Source organism: Grammomys surdaster, unplaced genomic scaffold, assembly GCF_004785775.1.
Source record: "Grammomys surdaster isolate TR1022 unplaced genomic scaffold, NIH_TR_1.0 219, whole genome shotgun sequence".
Lineage (NCBI taxonomy): Eukaryota > Metazoa > Chordata > Mammalia > Rodentia > Muridae > Grammomys > Grammomys surdaster.
Genome location: NW_021604664.1, coordinates 777,430 through 793,115, shown reverse-complemented (window position 1 = coordinate 793,115; position 15,686 = coordinate 777,430). Strand labels below are relative to the sequence as shown.

Sequence of the window (15,686 nt, the reverse complement as noted above, 5' to 3'; positions counted from 1 at the left end):
TAGATCCACTCCCTTTCTCTCTCTCTCTCTCTCTCTCTCTCTCTCTCTCTCTCTCTCTCATTACAAAAAACAGGTTTCTAAGAGATAACAACCAAACATGACAAAATAAGATATAAGACAAAGCAAAAAGTATCATATAGAAATTGAATGTGGCAACCCAGGAGGGAAAGAGTCCCAATAGCAGGCGCAAGAGTGAGAGACCCACTTGTTTTCACAGTCAGGAGTTCCATAAAAATGCTAAACTAAAACTATATCTGTAGTGCAGATCCACATAGGCTCCGTGCTTGCAGCTTCAACCTCTGTGAGCTCATACATGCCTTGCTTGATTCAGAGAGTCTTGTTTTCTGGTGTGCTGGCCAGTTTTATGTTGGCTTGACACAAGCTGCTATCAGTTGTAAAGAGAGAACCTCAGTTGAGAAAAATGCCTCCACCAGACTGGCTTGTTAGAATGTCTGTGTGGTATTTTCTTTTTTTTATGATGTTTGAGGGAGGATACAGCTCACTGTGGACAAGGCTATCCCTGGGCAAGTGGTCCTGGGTCCTATAAAAAAGCAGGCCCAACAAACCATGAGGAAAAAGATAGTAATCAACAGTCCTATGGCTTCCGTCCCAGTTCCTTTTTCCAGGTTCCTGCTCTGGCTTTTCTTAGTGACTTACAAGTTGCATAAGGTAAAATAATTTTTTCCTCCCCAAGTTACTTTTGGTCCTGGTGCTTTATCACAGCCATGAAAAAAGCTAACTAAGACAACTATCTGAACTCCATTTTACTCATCAGAAAATGTTAATAGTAGCAGTAGTAGATAATAATCAACAATAAATAATAATAATACCTAATTCATTGTCATGGATAAATAGTGAAATCATATAAAGCACAATGTAAAATAGAGTTGACAATGAATTAATATTATTAGTTCTTTATGTTGTTCTTTGAACCCCTCTGTTTAGAAACTATTTTTTTTCCCTATTGCTGATACATCCAAACTGAGTTTGACATTCTTATTTAATTAGGTTACATGTTGACCTTCATTAAAATGTAAATATCTTTTGACAAAATATGAAATTATGTTAACCTGTAACATTTTGGTGTGCGTGGCATTGACAGAACCTTTCTAAAGTTAGACAAAATGAGCAGCAAAAGAATATGGCACAGTATTAGGAGACAAGGGAGGTAGGAGAGTGATGAGCCAGACATAGAAGAAGACATTCAATGTCATGGAAGCCTCAAGGGTCTTCTGTAGCTGGTGTGTGTGTGTGTGTGTGTGCACGTGCGCACAAATGGAGGTGTTAAGAGACAATTTTCAGGATCGACAAGTCCTTAAGTTTGATCAGCAAGTGTTCTTATTCTCCTGAGACAGTGGTTTTTGAAGAGAGAACTTGGTACTTAGCATGACTTTTTGAAAAGTAATATCTGACATTTTTATATTCTGTATGTATATCCCTTATCTTTTTACTTTAAATATTCTTTTAAGTGTTCTTCTGGACTAGATTAGTTATCAGTTCTAAGTTGTGCTTTTCTTGTATTTTAATGTTTCTGGCTTAAATATATCTCTCAATTGATAAATATTTAAAATTATATTTGACTATAACAAAACAGTGATTGTCTCCTACAGTCCTTGACAGCTTTGACTCAATGAAGCCCAGTAATAAGTATGAATGGAGGTTATGTGAATGAAAGAATAAGTGCATGGTATTCATACTCCTCCTTATGCGGAATTATTATTTCTGCTTCAAATTGCGTGCTTGAACATCATACATATTAAGGGAATGCTACAGTTGAGCGAGTGTTAATCATCTTTGCAACCCTTTGATTCAAAAAGTTAATCAATTCAAGTTGTTCTTTATCACCATATTTAATGTAGCTTGTTCTATTTATTTACCTCATAGGTGAAATTGACCTTCAGATTCTCTCCAAAGTTCAGGCTCAATACCCAGGGATCTGTATTAACAATGAAGTAGTTGAGCCAAGTGCTGAACAAATTGTCAAGTACAAAGGTATGTGTTAAATTCTATTTTCAGAGGTTTATCTTCTCAGTTTGTTTTTTTTGTTTGTGTGTGTATGTGTGTGTTCTTCAAATGATTAATAACACACTGACTCCTATGTACTTGTTACATTCATTTGGAGAAAAACTTAATTCTTGGAATGCAAGAACAAAAGACCTGAAACTACAGACAGTAAATTCCTTGACTTCATGGATTAATCTGTTTTATATCAAATTTCTACTCATAAAAATCTGCAGTTGATTTAATCTTTAAACTAAGATAAAATATCCTGCACTTAAACACACTCTCAAATTTATTTCTTAGTTTTGTCCTTTCTCCTCCAACTTTGTCTAGTATTAGGGAAAAAAATGTCTAGACAAACCTTCTGATTTTCTTAGCTACATAATAAAAAAAAATGTGCCTTATTAAGGTTCTCTAATGGAATTGAACTGATGGAATTAATATCTATCCCTATCTATCTGTCTATCTATCTATCTATCTATCTATCTATCTATCTATCTATCTATCTATCCATCTATCTACTAAAATGAGGTGTAGCAGAGTGGCTTACAGGCTATGTTCTTTCTAATCCAACAATGGCTTTCTTTGGATGCAAAGGCCTAAGAATCCAGCAGTTGTTCAGTATGTAAGACTCAGCTGGTCTTCAGTTTGGGTTGGAATCCCAGAGAAATAGGTTATACTACTTATAAGGTCATAAAAGTACAGGAGTGTCTTAGCAGCAGGATAGATGAACTTGTCAAAGTTAATACAAGCTTGAAAAAAAGCAAAAAGCTTCCTTTTTCATATTCATTTCCATGGTGTGCCACCAGAAGATACAGTCTTAAATTCTTAGGCTCATTCTGACCTTAAATGATTTGGATTTTGGGTGGATCTTCCCACACCAAATGATCTGATCAAGATTCCCCCCTTCCCCTAAACACACACAGGTATGCCCAGCTTTTTGGGTTTTACTTAATTCTTGAAGTCGTAGAGTTGACAACCAAAATTAGCCATCACAGTCCTGTAACATTTATTGAATTAAAAAATTAAATGAAAAAATGGGTTCTGTATGTAATTAAATTAAAATTGATTATAGACCACCTTTTCTGGGTATTTTAGAGCTTGTAGCCAAGACATCAAACATGGAGAACATAAAATTTGCTTGGCACAAGGAGACATCGTCTGAATATCAAAAACGTATGCTGGAAGAAGAAAAGCCTCCAAAGTGGGACTTTATTCATATGATTCAGGTAGGAAATGGTCTTACATTGGACTATTACAATGAAAAAAGATGTTTTCCACAAATTTGTATGAAGAATGCATACAATGAATTTTTTTGTTTCTTGTTTTATAAGTAAACACTTTCTGCCTTAAAGAGGTAAATACAAATATTTTTTTAATACATAAAAGGACACTTGTTTAGAACTATAGAATGATAATATATCCTAGTGATTTTTTAATGGTTTTGTTGGTATAGATAACCAGAATGTTTGTATCTATCTATCTATCTATCTATCTATCTATCTATCTCTACCTCTATCTATCTATCTATCTATCTATCTATCTATCTATCTATCTATCTATCTATAAATGATTCAGACATTTTCTGAAACCTCTTAGTTTTCTCATTAGTAGGTATCTTCAACAGTATGCATATAATAGAAGGAACATATTTTATAATATTAGGTCAACAATATGCTACTTAAATGAGCCAATCATTTAGAAGGATTTTACTTCTATGACTAATCAGCAATATTATTGAGTAAATGTCATAAGGCTTCAATTCTAGGCATCACTAAAATTTGTGAATAATAAAGAGTATATCAGTGTTGTACTTTTCCTTCTTATAGTCCAAATCACATTGGGTTCAAAGGAGTACAATCATAAAAGCCAAAAAAGAAAAAAAAAACTAGTCTAAAACTCAACATATTTAAGCAGTCCTAAGCCTATATTTCCTTAGAAAACAAATTTTTTACGTGGCAGGAGACATTTAGCATGTTCATCAATAATATATTATTTCGCTATTAGATGTGTTTACTGCCCTCACACAACTGTTTCCTAGTCTTCCTCTCTTTTCTCCCCCTGTCACCTTCTGCTGATCATTCAATCCTAATCGGTCACTTTACCTCATACTTTTTAATAAGAAATCCCACTGAAAATTAGTCTTATACTCTGTCTATGTGTTCTAGTATTCTATTGCTGTTTAAAAACACCATGATCATGACAACTCTTACAAAGGAAAACACTCAAATATACAATTCTATGAAGGCTTCTTTTAGTTAAACCAACACACTCTACTTCTTTGCTCTTATAGACCTGTACATATTTTATAATACAAAATGCTTTCTGTCCAACTTCAATGGTCCCCATAGTCTTTAAGGGTCTCAACCCTGTTTAAAAATTCAAAGTCCAAAATCTCTTCTGAGACTCATGTAATCCCCTATAAAGTCAAAATGGTAAAACTATATCACATACTTCCAACATGCATTACCATTCCAAAAGAGAGGAAAGGGAACATAGTGACCCAAACCCATCAAGGCATACTCCCAACTCTGATGTTAAAATATTCTTCAGATAACCAGCTTGTTTCATTTTTGTCGACTGTGACAAATCTCTTTTTCAACACCCATGTAGCAACTCTCCTTGGCAGATATCTCACCACAATGCCATTCCCAATATTTTGGGGGTTTTCACCAAAATCCAGGCTTCACTTCCATAGCTCTGGGCCTCCATGTAGGGATACCCCCTAACCCATGCCTGGTCCCAGTGGTTTTCCTTAGTCACCTGTGGAGATTCCATAACCCCTTTCTTAAATCCTTGACTCTAAAGCCAGAACCACAAAGCCAAAACTGCCAAGTTCTTCTGTTTACTGTGGCTAGAACATGCCCCCCTTGTTAAAATACATTCTTACCAAGTTTCTGTTTTAGATGATTTCCTTCACTGGCTAAGCTTTTCTCAAATTTCCATTTACAAGTTGGAAGCTTTGCAGGATGGGTCTTGCTCTGAGGTCACTACTCTGTTCCATTTAGAGTCAGGCTTTTCTTTCAACTTTTCATTTTCTTGAGCATTGTACTTATCTTCATTATAGTTCCTGGTGCACCTTCTCTCCTCAAACTGTACATTTTGTATTTTTCCTTGCATGTCTTGCAGAGGTTTAGTCCATTGTCATCACGGCAGGAAGCATGGCAGCATGCAGATGGATACTGTACTGGAAAAGTAGCTTGAGAGTTCTATACCTATATCTGCAGGCCACAAGGGGAGAGGGAGAGACACTTGGCCTTGCATGGGCCTTTGAAACCTCAAAACCTACCCCAAGTCAATACTTCCTCTAACAAGGCCATACATACTCCAACAAAGAGTGCCACTCCAACATTCAGGAATATTAGCCTGTGGAACCACTTTTGTTCAAACCATAACACCAAAGGTGGCAAGTAGTTGAAATGACCTCCATTCTGTCTATATGACAAAGATCAGGTCATACCCTTATGTCCTTAAGCTACCTAGAGATAGGTTACCTGTATTAGTTTCTTAGAAGAAATGACAGGTACCCTGAATCAAGTTTCAATGGGATTATACTTTATCATGCACTGTGGATTGTATTATATCATGAAACTTTTTTTCTCAATTATTCTGGGCTTAAATAAATCGGCAATAAACTGGCTGTTATTAGATTTTCCCAAGTATGATCCAGGTTGATGAAGTCAATTTGCACCTAGTGTTCATTCTCATTTCTTTGAGAGTTTGCTTCTTTACTTAGATACCTGCAGGAACCGTATCAGTTGGGCAGATAGCATATTTGCCCATCACCAAATGTCTTTTTGTTGTAACTCTATAAACATTTAAAGATTGTTGCCTGATAAAAATTCACTCGATGTAAAAAAATAAAACTTTCTCTGAGTGTCTAGTCTAAACAACAAACATGTAAACTATGAAGTCCAAATCAACATCATTTCTTTTTTCTCTCCTACCTAGATGCTGTATTATGTAAAGGATATCCCAGCCACCCTGAAATTCTTCCATGGCCTCTTAGCTGCCAATGCTAAAATTCTCATTATTCTTGTGTCAGGTAAGTCATTTCAGTCGGCCCGGATTTTAAAATATCGGTTGTAAACAGATGCATAGATCCATATGTTTAGATAAAGTTAGTATATTTTGTCTTTGCCATGGTATTAATTTCAAATTAAGTTCTAGATTAGCAGAAATATCATTCACAACAGTGCTTAGTCTAGAGACCCTAGTCAAGACAAAATCTTTTTGTTTCCATCTATATAGAAAACATCCTGTAACATCCATAAAGGAGTTAGACATGATGCAGTAGAATACACACTGCTTTTGTAGAGGACTGGAATTTTATTTCTAGTACCTACTGCAGGCAGCTTATAGACTACCTGTAACTCTAGCTTAACACATGCATATATCCATCACATGCACATGTGTGCTCAAGCACACATACACGAATACACACAGCAGAAACTATAATAAAACCTTACAAAAAAAAAGAAACAAAAAAATCTTTGCCTTGTATATATATATCTGCTGCATCTGTTGCTATGATAAAACACTGACCAAAACAAACTTGAGAAAAATGTTTACGTGGCTTATAGGTTACAGTCCATCAAGCCAGAAAGTCAAAGCAAGAACTCAAAGCAGAAACCTGAAGGTAGAAACTGAAGCAGAGATGTCAGAGGAATGTTGCTTGTTGACTTGCTTCTAGCCCTACCTGCCTACTGATGGCTCCATTCACATTGGACCCACCTATATTAATTCACAGTGGAAAAAAAAATATGTCCTTCCACCATGCTCACAGGCTTATCTGATGGAGGAAATCCCTCAATTGAGAATCCCTCTTCCAAGGTATCTACCTTATGGAACAGAAAATTCAAGTGATGATAGTTTTAACATGAGAACAAACAAGTACATTGAATATACATACATATATATATATATATGCATATATATATATGTATATATATATATATAGTCACTTGAATGTCTTTCCACAATCTTTGTGATTTACTAAAAAGTAAATAAAATCTTAATTATTTTAGATGCTACCATGCACCTGAATACCATACTAATTTGCATCTCTAAAGCCATTAGCAAGATGGTTCATTATAGCTTTTCTTGCATACCTATAAAATGTTCCATTTGTTTTACTTTCCAAAAAAAGACATTTAATTAGCTTGTTGTGCCTAAGGTCATAGTCAGTGTTGCACAAATAACACAAGTAAATACTAGAAAATGCAATATATATCTCCAAAAAGAAACTAGAGAGAGCATACACTAGCAGCTTGACAGCATACCTGAAAGGTCTAGAACAAAACAAAGCAAATACACCCAAAAGGAGTAGATGGCAGGAAATAATCTAACTCAGAGATGAAATCAATCAACTAGAAAAAAAAAAGAACTATACAAATAATCAACGAAACCAGGAGCTGGTTCTTTGAGGAAATCAACAAGATAAATAAACCCTTAGCCAGACTAACCAGAGGGCACAGAAACAGTATTCAAATTAACAAAATCAAGAAATGAAAAGGGAGACATAACAACAGAAACCAAGGAAATTAAAAGATCATCAGATCCTACTACAAAAGCCTATACTCAACAAAACAGGAAGATCTGGATGAAATGGACAATTTTCTAGACAGAGACCAGGTACCAAAGTTAAATTAGGATCAGATAAACCATCTAAGTAGTCCCATAACTCCTAAAGAAATAGAAGCAGTCATTAAAAGTCTCCCAACCAAATAATCCTCCAGGACCAGATGAGTTTAGTGCAGAATTCTATCAGACCTTCAAAGAAGACCTAATACCAATACTCTTCAAACAATTCCACAAAACAGAAACAGAAGGAACACTACTCAATTTGTTCTATGAAGCCACAATTATGCTTATACTGAAACCACACAAAAACCCAATAAAGAAAGAGAACTTCAGACCAATTTTCCTTATGAGTATCGATGCAAAAATATTCAATAAAATGCTCACAAACAGAATCCAAGAACACATTGAAATGATCATCCATCATGATCAAGTATGCTTCATCCCAGGGATGCACAGATAGTTCAATAAGGGAAATCCATCATGTAAACAAACTCAAAGGGGGGGAAAACCACATGATCATCTCATTAGATGCTGAGAAAGCATTTGACAAAATTCAACACTCCTTCATGGTAAAGGTCTTGGAAACATCAGGAATTCAAGGCCCATACCTAAACATAGTAAAAGCAGTATACGGAAAACCAGTAGCCAACATCAAACTAAAAGGAGAGAAACCTGATGCAATCCCACTAAAATCAGGGACTAGACAAGGCTGCCCACTCTCCCTACCTATTCAATATAGTACTTGAAGTTCTAGCCAGAACAATTAGACAACAAAAGGAGGCCAAAGGGATACAAATTGGAAAGGAAGAAGTCAAAATATCACTATTTGCAGATGATTTGATAGTATACTTAAGTGACCCTCAAAATTCCACTGGAAAACTCCTAAACCTGATAAACAACTTGAGTGAAGTGGCTAGATATAAAAATAACTCAAACAAATCAGTAGCCTGTCTCTACTCAAAGGATAAACAGGCTAAGAAAGAAATTAGGGAAATGACAACCTTCACAAAAGTTGCAAATAATATAAAATAACTTGGTGTGACTCTAAACAAACAAGGGAAAGATCTGTATGACAAGAACTTCAAGTCTCTAAGGAAAGAAATTGAAGACCTCAGAAGATGGAAAGATCTCCCATGCTCGTGGATTGGCAGGATTAATATAGTAAAAATGGCCATCTTGCCAAAAGCAATCTACAGATTCAATGCAATCCCCATTAAAATTCCATCCCAATTCTTCATAGAGTTAGAAAGAGCAATTCTCAGATTCATTTAGAATAACAAAAAAACTCCAGGATACTGAAAACTATTCTCAGCAATACAAGAACTTCTTGGGCGAATCACCAACCCTGACCTCAAGCTGTATTTCAGAGCAACTGTGATTAAAAAAAAAAAAAAACTATATGGTATTGGTAGAGAGACAGGCAGGTAGATCAATGGAATATAATTAAAGATCCAGAAATGAACTCACACACCTATGGTCACCTGATCTTTGACAAAGGAGCTAAAACAATTCAGTGGAAAAAAAGACAGAATTTTCAACAAATAGTGCTGGTTCAACTGGTGGTCAACATGTAGAAGAATGCAAATCCACCCATTCTTAATTCCTTGTATGAAGCTCAAGTTGAAGTGGATCAAGAACCTCCATATAAAACAAGATACAATGAATCTAATAGAAGAGAAAGTGGGGAAGAGCCTGGAACACACAGACAGACATAGAGGAAAAATTCCTGAACAGAGCATCAATGGCTTATGCTCTAAGATCTACAACAGACAAATAGGACCTCATAAAATTGTAAAGCTTGTGTAAGGGAAAGGACACTGTCAATAGGTCAAAACAGCAACAGATTGGGACCAGGTTGTTACCAATCCTATCTCCACTAGAGGGCTAATATCCAATATATACAAAGAACTCAAGAAGTTAGACTCCAGACAACCAAATAACCCTATTAAAAATGGGGTACAGAGCTAAATAAAGAATTCTCAACTGAGGAATATTGAATAGCCAAGAAGCAGCTAAAGGAATTTTCAGCATCCTTAGTCATCAGGCCAATACAAATCAAAACAACCCTGAGATTCCACCTCACACCAATCAGAATGGCTAAGATCAAAAACTCAGGTGACAGCAGATGAAGAGTAATACTCCTCCATTGTTGATGTGAATTCAAGCTGGTACAACCACTCTGGAAATCAGCCTGGAGGTTCCTCAGAAAACTGGACATAGTACTACCTTAGGACCCAGCTGTACTACTCCTGGGCACATACCCAAAAGATGCTCCAACATATAACAAGGACACATGCTCTACTATATTCATAGTAGCCTTATTTATAATAGCCAGAAGATGGAAAGAACCCAGATGTCCTTCAACAGAGGAATGGATACAGAAAATGTGGTACATTTATACGATGGAGTACTACTCAACTATTAAAAGCAATGAATTCATGAAATTCTTAGGTAAATGGACGGAATTAGAAAGTATCATCCAAACCCAGTCACAAAATAAGTGTATATTAGCCCAAAAGCTTGGAATATCCAAGATACAATTCATAAATCACATGAAGCTTAAGAAGAAGGAAGACCAAAGTGTGGATGCTTCAGTCCTTCTTAGAAAGGGGATCAAAATACTCAAGGGAGGAAATATGGAGACAAAGCGTGGGGCAGAAACTGAATCCAGAGATTACCCCACCTGAGTTCTGTTCCATATACAGACACTAAACCCAGATACTATTGCAGATGCCAAGAAGTACTTGCTTATAGAAACCTAATTTAGCTGTCCTGTGAGAGGCTCTGTCAGACCCTGACAAATACAGAGGTGGATGCCCATAACCAACCATTGGACTGATTATGGAGTCCCCAATGGAGGAGTTGGAAAAAGAACTGAAAGAGCTGAAGAGGTTTGCAAGCCCATAGGAAGAACAACAATATCAACCAACCAGACCTCCCAGGGCTCTCTGGGACTAAATCACCAACCAAAGAGTACACATGGAGGGATCCATTGCTCCAGCTACATATGTAGCAGAGGATTGCCTTGTTGGGCTTCAATGAGAGAGGAGGCCCTTGGTCCTGTGAATGCTTGATTTCCCAGTGTAGGGGAATGCCAGGGTGAGGAGGTGGGAGCAGGTGGGTGGGTGGAGGAGCACCCCCATAGAAGCAGGGGGATGGGTGATGATATAGGGGTTTTCCCAGAGGGGAAACTGGGAAAGGGGATAACATTCAAAAGTAAATAAATAAAATATCCAGTAAAGCAAAAAAAAAAAAAAAAAAGCAACACGAGCATTAAGGTCATATGTAAGGTTTCACTGTGTAGTGTAGGTTGGATTCAAAGTTACCAACCCTCTTGTCTCTGTTACTTGGGTATTGTGGGCACCTGCCACTATTCTCTATCTTTGTAGTGGTTCTTTGATGGATTTCACGGATTGTTCACTTGTTGTTAAATGACCTTTTTCTAAATACACCACAGTCCTTGTCATCATCACCAAGTAACAGCTCTAAGCACTGAAACAGTGTACTACAAAATTTATTTTCACATATAAGGAATAATTTTTTTTTTTAGAAATGATGATGTCATTGTGTTTATAATCCTGGGCTCTACTTCATATGGGGGTTTGGAGCCAGGAACTCTCGCATACAACTGACTTCCTAAGGGAGCATTCTGATATACTATTTTTACCTCTAGTTATTTAAAATTACTGATTTATATGGAAAAGGTCTGGTTTTCCATTTTAAGGAGATTATATAAATTGAATCTTTTCTACTAGCCCATGCCTAAATTAGGACACTTGATGAAAAGCACTTTGTATTACAAAGTTAAACCTTGTTTTCAATTTTGTGGAATGTCTTATGATCTGCATCAACAAAACAGAAACACTATTCTTAACAGGAATTTATCCTGAATTGGCATACTTTATATTAATCACAATTCTGCTAGTGAATCTGACATTTTGAGCAGTTTCATATTTAATTGCTAGGTATTTGCCAATAGGAAATAAAAGCATTTTGTGGTTTAGAATATGGTATCCTACATGAATTTTAGAATTGATCAAGCTCCTTATAGATACAGTAGTCTACTGGTTGCAGCAAAAAAGTTAGTATAACCCATAGGTTATTAGCATCAAGAAATCTGAAAACAAAACAGACCCAGCAAAGGGTATGAGGACACATGGGGTATGAATACGAGTGTACGTCCTACATATATAAATTTTAGGCTATTTGTTGAGAGCTAGAGCCATGTTATTTGCATTTATCCATACATGGGATTCAAATGAGCTCTGTGTGTTTTTATAGGGAACCAAAAAGTCAGTAAAAGCAACAATTAACTTTAAAAAAATAAAAAGAATCTTGAGTCAGAAATTATTCAGTCGATGCGTTTCATATGGTAGAAATAGTTTTCACTTTTTCAAATATGTAGTTCACAAGGTTTTGTTACTGATTGAAGAATAGGAGATTGTCATCTGTAAGAAATAAGCAATTTTAATTGATATTGTTCCTAGAAATGAGAGTTAAGAACTTACAGTGTTCAGTTCATTATGCTAGAACTCAGATAAGGTCTTCCTATTATCAAAGTCTGGGGAGAAGTTTTTACTACAGTGAAGAAATGTCGCATTATCTTTTTCTTAATGTAATCACTTGAGCAAAACAAGAAAAAATATTTCAGAAATTTGCTTATTCTTGTCAGAAATATTAAATAACTAAAATTATGAATTATAAAACAAAAATAACCTTTTAAATAGTTTGATTTGTGCTTAAATAAGATATTCAGCCCAATTAAATAAATATTACTGCCAAATATGGTGTCCATTTTTCATCAGTTTAGTTAACTATACTGTTCCTAGTTTTCCCACTCATCGTCTCTCATGCATAACCATTAAAAACATGGAGTAAATTGCATTAGATTTTATCCAAAGTATCTTGAGTGAAGTTTCCTGCTGTTTCACATCAAAGGCTCTTATGAGCTTAGGAAAGTAAAGAACAGTGCCTTTGCTTTTCCGTTTATTATTATAGCTTTGTATAAGCTGTGGGTTAACAGGAAATGATCAACATGTGTTTGAATGTAACTGAATACTTGTTTATTAGTATTTTGTAATACAGGGACTACAAGGTTCTAAAGTACAACCAAAAGAGAATATGATTAATCTAGTAATGACTGCATATAAAGCACAGAAACTATGTTTATTTGCAGGTTTGTTTACATTGAAATAAAAGGTTCTGTGAAAAAAACTATATATTTTCAGGTGCATATATGCAGTGTATGGAGGTGGTCAGACAAAACAATGTAGGCTAAACAAGTAAAACTAATTAGGACAAGAAAGACAGGTAGAATTCAAGAAAATCGGGCCATTTAGTGGTCAGTGTACTATAATATATCTTATATTTTCTACTGTGATCTTTTGCTTCTGTTATAGAACAATTTTAACTCTATAAATATTCACTTAGTGCTAACTAGCAGAATTTTTAATTATCAACATGAAGACATGAAATGATAGCAAGTATAAACTACTTGAATTTTAATTTAAGTGATGATTTTCTTTTTACATTAAAATATTTCACTGACGTGTCTTTCATTTCTTTCACTTGCTCACTCAACTCCAAGTTCCTTGGATGGCTGGTTAGTTCGTAAATATACCAGCCTTGCATTTGTTTCAAATCCCTAATGGTTGTTCTTTCCATCTGGAGTAACCTTCCTTGTGATATCTATGTGATAACCTTCCTTGTAATATCTATGTGACTGCCGAGAGATTTGTGCTCAAATGTTACCATATGAGACAGACTCTGTGATCACCGTGGTAAAACAACAGTATTTAAATGTCTTTGACCATACTTATGCCTTACTCTGTTTTTCTGCTTACACTTTATATCATATGATATATTTAGTTACCTATTTAGTCTTCTTCCTGGTTTTGTTATGCTTTTTGAATTAAGCTTTACAAAGGGTATGAATATTATTTTGTTCTGTGCTCTACTCTAAATGTCTATTATAATGACTGAGAGAAGCTAAATGAAAGAAAAAATAAGAAAACAACATATATGTAGGAAGTACACTAGTATTCATACCCCACGTGTCCTCATACTCTTCGCTGGGTCTGTTTTGTCTTCAGATTTCTTGATGCTAATAACCTATGGGCTATATTAACTTTTTTGCATAGGAACTAGTGGCTGGGAAAAGCTATGGAAAAAATATGGATCTCGCCTACACACAGATGACCTCTGCCAATATGTCACATCTTCTGATCTTGCTCAGATACTGGATGACCTTGGTATTAAGTATGAATGTTATGACCTTTTGTCTACCATGGATATAACAGACTGTTTTATTGATGGTAATGAAAATGGAGACCTGCTTTGGGATTTTTTGACAGAAACCTGCAACTTTAGCAAAACAGCACCACTGGATCTCAAAGCAGAAATTATGAAAGATCTTCAAGAGCCTGAATTTAGTGTTAAGAAAGAGGGGAAGGTACTTTTTAACAATAATCTGAGTTTTATAGTGGTTGAGGCAAATGTATAAGTCATAAGAGTATTCAGAGCTCATATCTTGATCAAATGCAGATTTATTTACATATCAAAAACATATTACTTAAATATTGAGGTTAAAATTAATCCCATAATAGGGTATAATATTATCTCTTATAAATGAAATCTACAAATTTCCAACACAACTTAGGCGTTCTTAAGAACAATGTGGGCCACTTCTGGTTGTGACCTTGAAAGATAATGCTCAGTCTAAACACTGCCTAACTGGAAACATGTGACTTGAGTTTCATTAGCTTACTGATAATAAAGTTCTTTCCAATAGTAATAAAATACGTGCCATCTGTTCTTTCAGTAAGGTGATATTTGTTGATTCTTAGATGACAAAACATAAGTATTTCTCTGCTTGTACATGAGCTTTTATCTTCCCACTTTCTTCTCGAAAAAGTAGTAGTTTCTATCATATGTTTTATTAATAGCATCAAAAAATCAGGGGCTGCTGGATGGTTCTTCCAAAGGACCTGCCAGGGTTCAGTTTGGAACATGCATGTGCCACACGTCATAACATTTGTGACTTCAGTTCTAGGGAATCTGATGCCATCTACTAGCCTCTGGGGATCAACATTTATGTGTACATGCCCTACCCCACATACATAACTAAAACTAAAATAAATATTTACAAGGATTATTATAAAATTGGCTCTTGGTTTTTCTTCTAGGTTATCTAAAATTTAGTCATCTCTTCTCCTTTTCATATACTGAAACATGTATTTTGTGCAAATCAATTCCATTCACTTTTTCCTTTTTTAAGTTTTAGTTTCTTAAACATCTAAAAGGTCTTTTAAGGTTTAAAATACTAATATTTTCAAAATATATGTTGGCACTCCTTCTATGCTCTACCCAACAGTAGCAATAGCCAGGTAGGCCTGGCTTGCTATAAAAGGGACTGTTTGGACTCTTCTACTCTATGCCCCTTTTCTCTCTCTGACCCCTTTCTCCCTCTCTCCCCTCCCCCTCTGTCCCTCTCTCCACATGCTCTTGGTCAGCCTCTTCTCCTCACTTTCTCTCTGTGTCCTTCTCTGTCTCCCTCTTTCTCTACTCCTTTCTCAACTCCCTTTCCCATGACCCTAAATAAACTTTATTCTATACTAGACCCATCGTATGGCAGATACCTGAGAGGAAAAGGATACTTAGCATGGGCCTGCTGAGGTATGTCCTCCCATTGTACCATATTGCACTTCACAAAACCTATCCTTGGTTTTATAAAACATATCAGTATATAAAATATATTATGTCATATATGACATATGATGTTCATATTGTAATATAAAAGTTATATGATAACCTCACTCCAAAGGGTTACCTTTGGACAGTAAGATTTCAGAGAATTTGTAAAGGTTTATTTGATATTCTTGTTTTGTTTTAAGTAATTGAGTTATTCTTATAATAATAGTATATTTTAAGTTAATAAATAAATAATTTCGTAATTTATAAATAATTTCTACAATAATGAAATGATACTTCCTGATGTGTTTATAAAAATATAAAGAGATAAAGAGAATATATTCTGTGGAGGTGTGGAGCAGTATGGGGAAGGAGATGTCTCAGCAGGCCCATGCCCACTCTTCCCCCTTAAG

At 35.4% G+C, this 15,686-nt stretch overlaps 1 protein-coding gene across 7 annotated transcripts in view; it reads left to right on the top strand.

Moving 5' to 3' along the window:
* Positions 1 to 14,745, top strand: part of Hnmt (histamine N-methyltransferase) — a 57,643-nt gene extending 42,898 nt beyond the window's left edge. For 6 of the 7 annotated variants that reach the window (XM_028772789.1, XM_028772788.1, XM_028772791.1 and 3 more), the window contains exons 4-7: positions 1,885 to 1,992; positions 3,100 to 3,230; positions 5,953 to 6,046; positions 13,725 to 14,086. In XM_028772789.1, the coding sequence (XP_028628622.1) occupies positions 1,885 to 1,992; positions 3,100 to 3,230; positions 5,953 to 6,046; positions 13,725 to 14,086 (695 nt within the window). Of the gene's footprint in view, positions 1 to 1,884; positions 1,993 to 3,099; positions 3,231 to 5,952; positions 6,047 to 13,724 lie in introns of all 7 variants that reach the window. The other variant, XM_028772794.1, reaches the window with a different exon arrangement.
* Positions 14,746 to 15,686: the final 941 nt, after the last annotated feature.